At 44.3% G+C, this 14,739-nt stretch overlaps 1 protein-coding gene across 5 annotated transcripts in view; it reads right to left on the bottom strand.

Moving 5' to 3' along the window:
• The window catches only part of LOC147033154 (adhesion G protein-coupled receptor A2-like), a 112,546-nt gene that overhangs the window by 48,017 nt on the left and 49,790 nt on the right, over positions 1-14,739 (bottom strand). For all 5 annotated transcript variants that reach the window (XM_085871251.1, XM_085871252.1, XM_085871253.1 and 2 more), the window contains 2 exons: positions 7,729-7,993; positions 6,386-6,550 (listed from right to left, as the gene is read on the bottom strand). In XM_085871251.1, the coding sequence (XP_085727377.1) occupies positions 6,386-6,550; positions 7,729-7,993 (430 nt within the window). The remainder of the gene's footprint in view (positions 1-6,385; positions 6,551-7,728; positions 7,994-14,739) is intronic.

Genomic DNA, 14,739 nt, shown 5'->3' with positions numbered 1-14,739 from the left:
ACTGCTCAGTACCGATCACAGGCTTGTTGGAGCAACTCTGAAGCTGCGGCTCAAATCCAAGAGATTGTTACCATCCCAGCCTTGGCTCGATGTTGGCAAGCTCCAGGATGAGAAAGTAGCTGAGCAGTGTGCGAACAGGTTAAGTGGGTTTTTAAGGTGTTTCAGGGGGAAGTCTGAAGAGTTATGGAGTGCCTTCAAGATGGCCATCCTTGATGTTGCATATGTCCATTGGAAGGACATTAAAGAGGAGCGCCTTGGAACCCATCGTCAGGCGAAGACGAACTTTGTCTCCTCAGGGATACGGGATACCATTGACCAGTGTGGAAGGCCAGGTTTGATGGCAGAACTGAGCTATTCAGGGAGGTGAGGCGTAAAACTGCACGTTCTCCAAAAACAGAGAAGGAGACCTCTATGTGAGGAATTTGTGAAAAAGTAGAGCATCACCTGTGGTCAAGTGGATCTCTTTCTGATTAAAGAGGAATCCGTGCATTATGAATCTTCCAAGTCTGTCTCTCGGTGTACTGGAGTTAGAGTGGATGGTGGTGAGCTCTTGACAGAGGAGTCTGAAGTGAAGACTCGCTGGGCTAGTTACTTTGAGCGGCATTACCAAGCTGACCCACCAGCTGTTGAGTTAGATGTCAGGGGTGTTGCTATCCCTATTGCTGACCCTCCAATCAACTGTGAAAGTGTGAACCACCTTTGTTTGGGAAGACACAGGCTGTGGTGAATCAGTTGAAAGTGGGGCAAAGCTCATGGGATCTGTGGCCTTCATGCTGAGCTTCTCAAGCCTTGTGGAAATGCTGCACTCACGTCGCTCTGTTTGAAGCACAGGCATCATCCCAAATGACTGGAAGAGGGACCTTGTTGTCCCTCTCTGGAAAAGAAAGAGTGATCGCCAGGAATGCAAAAACTATCTGGGGGTGATGCTGCTCTCAATGCAGGGCAATGTCTTCGCTCGGATAATTCTTGATAGGGTTCTCCACTATCTGCTTGAGTACCAGCACCCAGAGCAGTCAGGCTTTACACCAAATGGTCAACGATTGACCGTATCCTTGCTCTTTGTGTCCTCACCAAATGCAGGCAAGAGTTTCAGCAGGGGCTGCTTGCAGCCATGTTGAACTCCACAAAGCGTTTGATTCGATGAATTAGGATGCCATCTGGAGGATCCTCAGTCTTTATGGGGTGCCACCAAAGCTGATATATCTATCTGAACTATACTCTGATACAGAGAGTGCTGTGAGGTGTGGTGGTTCATCTCTGACATCTTTCCAGTTGCCACTGGTGTTTGTCAAGGGTGTGTACTAGCCCCCACACTTTTCAGCACTTTAGTGGGGCAACTTAGCATAACAATTGTGCATTTTGTGAGGAAAGCACCAAATTTGGTACACTAGTAGCCGATCATATTATGAACAGATTTGGATATTGGGCCATCTCAAAATTTTTGATGGCAGTGGAAAATGGCTGCCACAGCCATCAGTGGCTGAATTTGAGATGGCCCAATATCCAAATCTGTTCATAATATTGTTTAGGCTGTGGAAATTCACAGGACACCATAAAGGATATCCCCAAGATCAGTTATATCACTAAGTGTGTGTTCAGATGGATTTCCCCACCGTTGTTTAATGGAATTTATTAGTGTGGACAGGGCTGTGAATCTTCAGGTAGCCGTTTTTCCTTACTATCGTTATTTTGGACCAACTGCTTCACACAACCACCTTAACCACCAACCTCATAACCACACCACCGCGTTTCCACCTCGGCACACGGTTGCCAGAGGCCTGGCCTTCGTCGAGGGAAAGCAGGCGGCCCCCGTTCCCCCTCCGCCAGACGAATGGCGTCTCCACGGTGAATTCCACCCTGCTGTGGAAGAAGACAAATACAGCGGCGAGGGAGCGTCCCCGATTTGGCGGGAAAACGCTTCTCCGAGAAGGTTCCCGCATGTTCTGGAAGGAGGGCGAGGCGAGAACGGAGGGGCGGAGCGTGGGTAATAAAAAACGCGCACGGAGCATTCACTCTCTCTCGGTCATTGCTGAATCTCTCTCTGGAGTTGTGCTGAGGAGAATCTCTTTTTCGGTTGTTGCTGAATCCCTCCCTGGAGTTGTGCTGAGGGGAATCTCTCTCTGTCGTTGCTGGTGTTGTCGCTGCCGCTGGACACTGCGGAAGGAGCTGGGCTGCTTCTGCCAGAGCTGCGTGAAGATCTGGGCTCGTGTCCGAGTCAGGAGCTTGGAGCGGTCGGTCGGTGGAGGTCCGGGCGTCGCGAGGGAGACGCGGGGTGGAGATGCAGCCCTGCTGTGTCGCGCGAACCTGCACATGCATGTGGGGAGGGCCGGAGAGAGCTCGCCTGCCGCTTGGCAAGGCCCGAGCTCAACCGCGGCTACGCTAGCTGCCGTGGGGACGGGACGTCGCGACTCGCCCCATCAAGGCACCACGAGGGTGCAGGTAACCTGCAACGGTCTCGTGGGGCCCTTTCGGTCACCAAGGCCCCACGTTATAAAGGCCCACGGGCCCACTCTGTCTCCCTTGTCTATGAGGGGGTCTTTTCTTTGCTTTTCTTTTGAGTGAATGTTGTGGCGCCGAGTCTTTCAAGTAGAACTGTTGTTAAGTAAATGTACATGGTAAAACAATAGTCGGTTGTAGTGTTTTCGTCTTGCTCGTGTTTTTGTCCCATCCCGCAGTCTTCGTAAAGCAACTGCATGCGTGTTTTTTTAATTCCTTGCCTATATACCTGCATCCCTGTATACGTGTGTAGTAAATAAATGTGCTTGTGTGAATGTTAACCCGTTCGTCGTGTCTTTTTTTTCCGCAAATTGAACCGCCGTATTGCATTTCGGAATACTAGTTGGTTTTTGAATACCGATAATAGAATCGGGTCCAGCGAGGTCTAGCGATAATACCCGCTCGGTTATTCCAGAACGGAACGAACCGCTTAAGCGGTTTGTGTCCAAACAGGCCTTCGCCGAGGTACGGTCCCTTGATAGGTTACCCGCGCGAATACTTAGGTATATCGATATTCGGCGATTGACCCTGTCGCGCGCGGGTGGAATACGGACTGGGCCGTGGTGTGCGTTGAAGGCACACCCGTGACTGGTTCTCGGCTTTGTTCCGGGAAGTCACGACTGAATTGCTCGTCCGGTGGGCGGGTGGCTGTCATTGGCTAAAGCAGTCGTTCGCATGCTGGGCGGGCGTAGATTCGTAACAATATGATAGGCCACTAGTGTGCCAAATTTGGTGCTTTCCTCACAAAATGCACAATTGTTATGCTATATTTAGCTAAGTTGCCCCACTACTTGTATGGAATGGATTCTAGGGAGGTGTCAGAGAGATCTTGCTGAGGTTCATCACTTGGGTATCAAAATCTCTGATCTTGATTTCACAGATGATGTAGTCATCTTTGCAGACTCTGGCCAATATTGCAGGGCCTTAAAGGTGCTGAATGAGTAGTCAGAGAAACTGGGGTTATGCGTCAAGACAAAGATCCAGGCTTTCAATGACATCTTGGATGCTGCTATCCTGTCTGTGGCGAGGATGTTGAGGTCACATAGAGATTCACTTCCCTTGGCAGTGATATTCATGTCTATGTTGTGAGGTAGAAGTCAACAGACATCCATGTTGGGCTTGGGCAGTCCTAGATTCACTGGACCATGAGGTGTGGCTCTGTCGGATTGATGCAGAAGGATGAAAGTCAGAGACTCTAAGTCCTTGATGCTTCCAGTCTTGCTCTATGGATGCAAGACCTGGACTCTGACCAAGGATCTGAAACAGACTTAACTCATTCGGTACAAGATCTCTTCAGACAATTATTGGCTATTGCTGGTCGGACTTTGTTTCTAACAAGCCTTTGCTGAGAGAGACCCAAATGAGATTTGTTATCTGTATAGCCTGTGAGTGTCAGCTGTGGCTGAATGGACATGTGGCCCATTTTTTCCTGATGCTGATCCTGCACACCAGATTCTTTCAGTGAGGGAGCCTCGTGAGTGGAAGAGGCCAAATGGTCGACCACATGCCTCATGGTTGCAGTCGGTTGAGCGACATCTCAAGGAGATGGGGATGGGCCAAGCATCTGCCTGGGGGGTGGCCAGACAGAGAGAAAGTGGACATGGTGACACGCTGCTCCAGAGAATGATCCCATACCTGACCTGACCTTTCAGTCAGGGAGTAATTACCCTGCACCCACGAAGTGAAAAGTGGGGTGAAACAATTGGTTTATGTCCGTCCGTCTGTCTGTCTGTCTGACTGTGTCTGCAAACATAAATTAATGATGGAGGATAAACTTATTTAAATTAAATGTTATATTTTGAACACAAATCGGAACATTAACAGGAAGACATATTTGCTGTTTTACCCTACTTTAGCTCTGAATTCGTCCCAATTGCACATGTTTAGATAGGAGTGGGATAATTTTTACCTCCGCCACTAAAGGTGAAGGAGGTTATGTTTTCACCCCTCTATGTCTGTTTGTCTGTTTGTTTCTTGAAAATCGAAGATTTTTCATGTAATATTGGTTAGTCGATTTTGTTATTGTTGGTTAGTCGATCTAGTCGAAAAAAAAAAAAATTGAGATTTTTTTCTACCCTTATCATCAGTATTTCCATCGATATGTTTGGCTGTATGTCTGTCTGTCTCTCTGTCTGTATGTCCCTCTGTTCGGTCCAGTACTCCGTTAATACAATGGTGATTTCGATGAAACTTGGTTGTTAGGTTCATACCATGACCTAGTTGTGTGCAAATGAGAACCGTTGCTATGGACACCACCGTTGCTTAGCAACGGGACTTTGAAATTTTTGAAAAATCATAAAAAATTTATTTTTTCTAAAATCAAAAATCGGCCACGAGCGACTGTGGGCAGTACATTCAGCCATATTGTCAAAAATTTCCAGCCGGATCCTATGAAAACTGTCGGAGAAGATAGACTTTGAATGAACCCTGGTCGAAAACAATAAAAAAACCAAATTCGTTATATCTCAGAGAATATGAGTCAGATATACATGAAACTGGTATGGTAGGTTCATGGTATGTCCTAGTTATGTGTGAGAAAGAACCGTTGCTATGGACCCCTCCGTTGCCTAGCAACGGCAGAAAAAGGTCTAAATGTGGGGGTATTTTAACGAAAAAACAATCTGCAGCATTAACCCTTGAAGCTAGAATCATGAATTTTCTTGTGCTTAATCCTCAGGTCATTTCCCATCGAACGGGCCCATCGCGTCAGGTTATATTGGGTAGTCGACTACCCATGTCGCCTACTGGCTTGTCTGCCTCTTTGTCAATTTATCGCCTACAGGTCACAATTTAAAACCGATCTTCACGAAACTTCACCACATGGTAGAGTTTGTCATACGGAAGAAGCCTATTGTTTTTGAGGTCAAAAGGTCAAAATCGGCCAAAGGTTAACATCTTAGGTGAGATTTCTAAAATCCGCAATTTTCATCCGATTGACTTGAAATTTGAAGAGGATTTATTTTTCAGGTCACTGAATTCAACCAGCCAATTATTTTTTAGGTCAAGATCGACCAAGAGGACAATATAGGCCCAAGGTCAACCAGGTGAGATTTCTAAAATCCTCAATTTTCATTCCATTGACTTGAAATTTGAAGAGGATTTATTTTTCAGGTCACTGAATTCAACCACAAATTCTTTTGGAGGTAAACATAGGCCAAAAGGTCAAGATAAGCCTAATTTCTAAAATTGTCAATTTTGATCTGATTCTCTTGAAATTTCAAGAGGAGTTGCATATTTGGTCATTTACTTCAACCAGCAATTCTTTTTGAGGTCAAATTTGTTTCATGGATTTTGCAAGTATCGTGCTCTGCACGACGTCTTCTTGTTTGTCTGTGTTACAGTACTTACAAAATCGAAGATTTTTCAAGTATATTGGTCAGTCGATTTTGTTATTGTCTGTCTGTTTGTCTGTTAATCACTTACAGGTCACAATTTAAAACCGACCTTCACAAAACTTCACCAAGTTGTGAATCGCATCTGAGCTGTCGAGCCTGGGTTTGAGTCTTGATGCAGTGATTAACTACCACTCTGGGGCTTCACATGCAGAGTGAGGAATCACCATGTGCACCTTCTATCGGAAGGACATTAAATATTTCACGGTGTCCTTCGCGAAGGGTTGGCGAGTTATCACCAACACCTTAAAAAATTACAAATTCCTGTTCCGGCCTCGAGCTTCTAGCTTCAGCAGTATGGTTGCACAAGAAATTAAGATGATCAATGATATCAGACTGAACTGACTGATCAATGGAAAGGACCAAGTGATTTCCAAACTTTAGTCTTGGCCATGTGATTCTGCTTCAAAGTCATTAATGGAAAGACAAAAGCTTTAAAGTTCAAGTTGAGTACAGCTAAGCCTGCATACTACATACCAAGGTGGAGAGTCTCTCACCGGAAGTCCCCTCGGCTGTTGCGTTGTTGCTGTGGTAGGCAGCCTGGGACTCCCTCCCCCAGCACAGATACGACGACAGAGAGGGAAAGGTTTCCTCTGGGAGACAATGCAAGACATTCCCACCTCCCTGCCTGGCCAATTTTCACAGCCTCCAACACAACCTTACTGAAATAAGAGAATGAAGGATGAGGAGGGGGTGAAGAAAATACGGTTAAAAGCAAGGGCACTGGAACAAAGAGGAATTTGAGAGAAGCGAAGAATCAAAATGTATTGATGAATGATTGCATTTGTTTGAATGGTATATTTGAAATTACCCTTGGTAGCTCCCAATTGAAATGATGTGCAATTACAGAATAACAAAAAGGAGGGGAAAAAATGAACGCAAAGTAATAAAAACAAGGGACTAAAATGAAAATAGAGCAGTAAGGCTCCCAATAGCTCCATCTTGCTTCTTGCTGGGCCTCATTAAGTCACCCCGTTGGTGATGGCCCTGGTTCCACGGAGATGACCCATCATGCACGCCGGGGAGGGGGGGGGGGTGAGGGAGAAGGTTGCGGCGGAATGCGGACGGCTCCCCAAAGTGCTGATAGCCACCACTGCTGAAGGAGCGTTTCACAGGGCCCACGGCTGACCATGCATGTAGGACCAGCAGCTGCGCCCTGCCCAACATTTGTGGCATGCCCGTCCGGTCTTGAGCATGAGCCCATCGTTGTGAATGTGACCAGCGACCATCACACGGTGACAGCTCAGCTGGCTGAAAAGACGGCCTCCGGAGGCAATGGTTAGGGAACCTCAATCTCTCAACCCCTCCCTCAGGGTGCACGCAATGTTCAGGCCCAGACATGGCATCCACGGAAAGCACACTGTTCACACACAGCCGCCCCACCTCCCCCTTCACACAGTACATGAACTCCCCAACATAGAGCTCCTTGGCTGACATGAGCATCTCAATGCTGCTCCCGAAATGAGGTGCTGGAACACGAGATGGGTCAGAGGAGTGTCGCGGCCTTAGTCATGGACAATCCCCCAGATGCAACTTGGACACTTTGTGCAGCCAGCAGTGAGAATGTGGGCCGTCCCCTCAGGGGTTGAGCATGGGTCCCGAATGCTGAACCACAGCCCCTTCTCCAGCTCCCAACAACTCGGCCCACAGCAGAAAAGAGGCGCCAACAGCAGAAGGCTTCTCGCCGCCGCAGGCAGAATGGAACGGAACCACTCAGAACGATGGTACGGTTACGCAAGATAAAGGATTCACAAAATCAAAATTAAATATTAGCGAGGGATTTTGGAAGAGGATATGAGCAAGAAGGGGGTTATGGATCTAAGGTAAGAGGGAAAGGTACCTCGTCACAATTGAACAATCATGAACTGTTGTCACTTCCGAAAGTCCCTTTGTATATTCCTTGCCCTCAGATCTGAAGTCATTTCTCATCCCCTGTGCTCCCACATCACTCCCTGCCACATATTGCCCATTGTGCAGCCAGATAAGGTGAAGAGGTGCACTGGGAAGCAAAGAGGCAGCACAGGCCAGTGGAAGGGGATCACCCTCAAACACCAATTGGGGTAGCCGGGGAAGCAACTGGAACACAGGCAAGTCCGGAGGGCCCTCTGTAGGCAAAATGAGAGAACAGAAATTATAACAGAAGGAATAAAGGGGCGAATAAACAACACTGCCAATAAATCTGGTACAATGAACATCTACCAAATACAAATCAAGCAATGTTAGACTTTCCCATTCAACAAGCTTTACAAAAATGTAACAAATAGCAGAGAATGAGAAGAAAAAAATTATAATCAGAGAGAACAAAATAAAGAGGGTCCACTGAGTGAGTGAATAAATCCTATTATTAATTAGAAATTGGTCACAGGCTTTGACATCAATATAAATTTTTATTACGGACCCGAGGCATCAAAAAGCTACATATGTCGAACAAACAGTTTCAAATGGAGCACCTCGCCGCCATTAGAGTATTTAAATCGCATCAGATGTGCCAATAAATGTGTATTGTTGCTCCCAGCTTGCCGGCTCGATGACAGAAGACGCCATTTGCATTTTTGCCTTCTCCATCCCTACCCTGTTTAGAATCTCGTGTGGGCACGGGCAACTTGCTCGTTTGAATAATAATTAAATAGTTGAAAGTGAGCAAATAACATCTATACTAATATATGTCAGTGTGTGCGTGCATGTGTCTGCGTGTGTGGGGGTCAGGGTGTGTGTCAGTGAGTGTGGGGGTCAGGGTGTGTGTCAGTGAGTGTGCGGGTCAGGGTGTGTGTGTGTGTGCGTGTGTGTCAGTGTGCATCAGGGTGTGTGTGCGTCAGGATGTGTCTCCTCCATAACTCCAAAACCATGAAACCCAGCAGCCTGAAACTTTGCATGCATAGCAAGGGAACTCCAAGGTATTGAATGAGTGAAAATTGTGTTTGGGTTAATTAAAACACCCCTTTTGAATATAATTAACAGCCTTATTTAATTATGCATTATCAAGGCTCAGCCTTGATCAGCCCTGTCAGCTTGCAGGGGTCTTAATTCGCCATTTTGTTTGGCCTATTCAAACATGCCTTGACTTGGAAACAGGATGTCCTCTCACAGACGAATTAAAGTATATAATCAAAATATTATATCTGATTTGAGAATTGGATCTCGTGGACAAATAAGTGTCAAAATGTGGAGTGAAATCTGAAAATTTAAGCAAATTAGCGATTTTTTTTTATAACTAAGTGCATTTATTGAAGCAAAACATTAAGCGTCATCTTTTCTCCTGTTTGGACGATTATATTTAGTGAAGAAAGCATTAAGGAATGTGCAGAAAGTGTAGCTACATTTGGCACAATGCTGTACTCTCTCACCTGCTTTTACAAGTTATGACAATACAGTCCACAGGGGTACTTGTTTAGGCAATTATGGACACAGTTTCCTTTTGCACCATTTTATACGATCAGCTTTCATGACAAAATATTAATATAAATATATTAATAGTTGCTGCAATATAATAACAGTCAGCGGTGGCTGAAAACGAAGAGGTACGCAGACAGCAAACACAGATGTGGTGGGGGTTTGTGTGTGCTTGCATTCGAGGAGGTTGGAGAAACACATGTGGGTTGGGCATGCATGCAGGCAGGGCTTTTCCAGGTAGATAGTGTGGGTTTTAATTTTTAAATGCTCCCACCCGGTTTTACATTCAACACGTCGGTTAAAAAGAAAACGATGCCGTTTGGGTGAGTTTTATTGGCCCAGTAATGCCCTGGTGCACTGCCTACCCTCCCCTTACACTGCCTTCTTTCCCCTTACCTCACACTTCCTTCACTTCCATTCCCCTTCCGCAGCCTTCCCCTCCCCTCAAGCTGCCTTCCCATTTCCCTCCCCTCATGTTGCCTTCCCCTCCCCACCTGCTGCCTCCTCATTCCCTCCCCTAAATAAATTAGGCACAAACATTGGCACAGCTTTTTTGACGATTGAAGGAAAACGCCATTCCTTCCCGTCCCCTTGCCTCACGCTCACCTCCTCCCAAAGCTCCTCCACCCCCCACGGACCTCTCTGGGTGATGTCCAGCCATTGTTTAGAAAGACCCATTTGAACTTGCTGTTTTAACGTACCAAATTTTGTTAAATCCTGTCCCAATGCAGGCATAAGGGGACCATCCTTCCACCCCCTCCCCCCCACTATCCCTCAAGACCCCCTATCAAATGGATGTCCAGAACACCCCCTTCCCTCCCTCCCCACTATCCCCCTCTCTCCCCCATCCTCTTCTCTCCAACCTCTATCCCTCCCCTCCCTCTTTCTCTTACCACATCCCTTTAATATATCCATCAGCAAAGCGACAGGTATTTGCTCGTTGAGAATAACTGAGATGTGTATTAGCATGAGCAAGGAAGGCAAAATGAAACAAAACCTCAACAAAAATGCAACATTACCTTTGGCATAAATAACGATTGCAACAATGAAGAAAATACATAAAATATTACAGCCCCCATGGCTTTAGTAATTTTGCTGTACAGAGTTAAAGGGTTAGCCCACATTTACAAGATTTGTGTATGCCAAACTGATTTGAGTGGTCATGTGACATGGAAGATTGCGTATGATTGGCTTGTTCGGTCAAGAATATTAATGATGTGGGTCACTAGTTACATTGTGCAAGATAGTTGGTCATTTGACACGTATTGTGTTTTCGATTTGGAATGCAAATTTGGCATAGAAGGGATGCAATGTTCATATATTTTGGGGGAGACATACTGAATTACACAAACAGCACAACATTTAATAACATTTATTTTTGTATTAAATACATTCAAAAACTGCAAGTAGTAGAAAAATAATCATTCAGTTTAAAATGCTGTCTGATCAGTTTTTTGTAAACTGTACTGAAAGGTGATTGGGGTGAAATTGAAAAGAGTAATCAGAATTTTTTTTAATTTTCAAGAAAGATGTTTCATGGTATAGGGATAAAAAAAAAATACGAGATCGGTAAATGCATGTCTGAGAAATAGTTGAGGACGTGTTCAATACTGGGTTTTTATCAAAATAAAATGGCCGCCAGTCTACCAGTCAGCCATCTTTAATCAGATTGCAAGATAAAGTGAGGAGCACATATATGCCATCATATTCTGTGCTTGTGCCGAGTTTGAACAAAATCGGACCATGGATATCTGAGAAATTGTTGGAGACACGTTTGAGCAACAAAATGGACACCAGTTGGCCATCTTGGATCTGATCTCAGTAGATGATAAATGGGGTTTCTAAGACTCCCGTTCAAATGAATGGGGGGAAAGGGAAAAACTTTCTGACTCAAGCCCCAAAAGTCCAAAATAGGAGACTGATTTTCTCCCCACCTATCCCCTTCCCTCCCATAAAAGCAAATGTAAAATTGAGACAATGAAAGATTGAGACTTACTGATTAAAGCACTTCTTCCCTTTCATATTTTCATTCCACTCAAAGAGCGAACCAACGAATATTTGCCCATGTTCTACTTTGGGGAATAACTTAATTTTCTTATTAAATTCATTTCCATCGAGAAAATTTACTTTATCTCTTCAAGCACGAAAGAAAGGGAAGTTTATGATCCCTCCTTTGGTTCTGTAAAATGGGGAAGTGCCTTTAAGAGCACAGTCGTGCTGTGAAAATGAGTAAGTATTCTGTGCCCATGTCTCTCATGGTTATATCTTAAATCATCAGAACACTAACAGAACAAAGTTTAGCCAAAAGCAAGCAAAAACAGTTTTTAAATGTAGGTTTTTCTCAAAATCATTCAAAGCAAGCCGTTTCATTTTTCATGTTAAAATGAGTCAGTCTGGAGTCAGCCAAGCTGCCTCGCCTGAACCAAGCCAAAAAAATTCCAAAGTCATTTCCTATGTGGGACACACCCTGAAAAAAAACATTGTTGTGAAATCTTCCATTACGTCATCAAATTGCTTATTTAAACCAACTTGCGTGCCGAGTGTGTTTTATTTAGAAAATGGTTTGTGCAGATAATTTCTCCGACATTGCGGAACAATTGTTTTCAAAAGATGGCAGGTGAGATCCTTAACCCAATTCATTATTTGTTGTTTTATACAGAATTAAATCACTATACAACCAATAATAATTGTCTTTTTCTAACAGGTTGTCCCCAATAAGAACATCGTTGATAACTGATCTAGAACAGGAGGCCTTTGAATTACACGATGAGCGGCTAAAAATGAATGACTTCCTTGAATACATTCGATCGTTCAGAAAAGAATTGAATGACATTTTTGTTGGCTGGCAAGAAGTCCTCTCACGTCCTTTGATCTTGAATGAGTTGAGTCAAAGGTGAGAAATTATCCCTCTGTGTGTCTTTATTGGTTCACTAAAAAATATTTTCACGAAAAAAATAAGTGACCACTATATTCGTTATTGTTGTGTGTCTGTCTGTCTGTTGGGTAGTCGATAAAAAAAATTTTTTTGAGATTTGTTCTACCCTCTTCAGTATTTAAAATGGCAATTTCAGTTAATACAATGGTGATTTCGATGAAACTTGGTTGTTAGGTTCATACCATGACCTAGTTGTGTGCAAATGAGAACCGTTGCTATGGACACCACCGTTGCCTAGCAACGGGACTTTGAAATTTTTGAAAAATCATAAAAAATTTATTTTTTCGAAAATCAAAAATCGAGCCACGAGCGACTGTGGGCAGTACATTCAGCCATATTGTCAAAAATTTCCAGCCGGATCCTATGAAAACTGTCGGAGAAGATAGACTTTGAATGAACCCTGGTCGAAAACAATAAAAAAAACGAAGTTTGTTATATCTCAGAGACGAGGAGTCAGATATACATGAAACTGGTATGGTAGGTTCATGGTATGTCCTAGTTATGTGTGAGAAAGAACCGTTGCTATGGACCCCTCCGTTGCCTAGCAACGGCCGACTACCCATGTCCGCCTACCGGCTTGTCTGTCTGACTGTCTGTCTGTCTGTCTGTCCCGAGCATAGCTCCGTGGGTTTTGATCCGATCCTGATAAAATTTTGGTGGGAGTTTTATATCATGATGTAGTTGTGTTTTCCTGAGATTGGGCATGGTGCGCCCATTATGGGCGGAGCCACGCCCAAAAACATGTGTTTTTAGGGGGTAGCCGATTTCAATTTGCATCTTCTCCTAGGGGGTTTGTCGAATCTGACAGGGTTTCGGTATTTGGTTAGCCCAATGGTACCTGCATAGCCCCACGGAGCTCGATTTTTCATTTTCATCCCAAGGTCAAGGTCACAAGGTCACGAACTTAGAAAATTGCGAATTTTGACATTAAAAATTATCTTCTCTGAGGGGTTTGTCAAATCTGGCTGGGGTTTTGGTATTTGGTTAGCCCAATGGCACCTGCATAGCCCCACGGAGCTAGATTTTTCGTTTTCGTCCCAAGGTCAAGGTCACAAGGTCACAAACTTAGAAAATTGCGAATTTGGACATAAAAATCCATCTTCTCCGAGGGGTTTGTCGAATCTGGCAGGGGTTTCGGTATTTGGTTAGCCCAATGGCACTTGCATAGCCCCATGGAGCTCGATTTTTCATTTTCGTCCCAAGGACAAGGTCACAAGGTCACGAACTTAGAAAATTTCGAATTTTGACATAAAAATCATACGACCGCCCAAACTTTGAGAGCTAGGATGACAATATTTTTTTATGCATAATCTTGAGGTCATTCCCTACCTAAAGTCTTGAAACCATTTTGCTCTATCTCGAACACCTTGCCAGTGGCGCCCCCTTCAAGTTTGTTTTCACGCTGATTTCATCAAAGTATGGATAATCCGAGGATTGTGAAATGCCATATAGCTTATATGACGTTGTATTGTTCCTGGAATGTTCCAGAGGAAGTTTTGCACCAAAGGTCATAATCCTTGACCTTTGACCTTTAAAGTTCACAAAGGTCAAATTTTCAAAGTTGTGGCAATCGAACCGGGTTTTCGACCTTCTTCGCCAAACTAACTCCAATAAGCTATAGCACGTATCCTGTTTCCTTATTTTAATGTCCACAACATTGTTTTGTGACCTTTAAAAGTTATGCAAAGGTCAAATTTTTAAGGCTGTTGAATGAAACCGGGTTTTCGACATTTTGCAGCTAATAACCTGTCACTAATAAGCTGTACCACATCATGTTGATCATTTTTATAACTTGGTCAAACATTATCACATTGTCTCATCCTTGACTTCTGAAACAATCTACATCGTCAAATACCGCTCGTGAACCATCGTCTTCATCTCTGCCTGTGTGTGTGTATAAACTGTATATATATATATATATATATATATATATATATATATATATATATATATATATATATATATATATATATATATATATATTGTTATGGCTGTGGAGATTCACAGAACATCATATAGGTCCTTAGATCAGTTATGTCGATAAGTCTGTGTTCAGATATATTTCCCCACCGATGTCTAAGGGATTTATTCGTGTAACCAGGCTGTGATCTTTGAAGTATCAGTTTTTCTTTAGCTATCGTTATTTTGAACCAACCGCATTTCAACCACCATAACCACCTTCTCCACAACGCCGACCACAACCACCTTCTCCACAATTGCCAACATCCCCACAGACAACGAACAACCACCTTCTCCACAGCCGCCTTCACACAACCACCTTCTCCACAATGCCAACGACAGCCGCCATCTCCTAAACCACATCTCCCCCAATAACCAACAACGAACACAACGCCTCACCTTCAACCCCGCAAACGCCGCCATCTTTGCGCCAGCCACGGTGAGTTCCCAGCGAACAGCATGGCTGCAAACAGACGCGGGGGTTTCCTCGTTGTCCAGGGACGGTGATTTCACCCACGTCCTCTCTCCCTTGTTGGCGCCAGCGTCGATGATCTCTGCCACTTCCGC

Source organism: Eptatretus burgeri, chromosome 2 (assembly GCF_056783735.1).
Source record: "Eptatretus burgeri isolate ZD-2024b chromosome 2, Ebu_testis_v1, whole genome shotgun sequence".
Lineage (NCBI taxonomy): Eukaryota > Metazoa > Chordata > Myxini > Myxiniformes > Myxinidae > Eptatretus > Eptatretus burgeri.
This window is presented reverse-complemented; position numbering and strand designations above follow the sequence as displayed.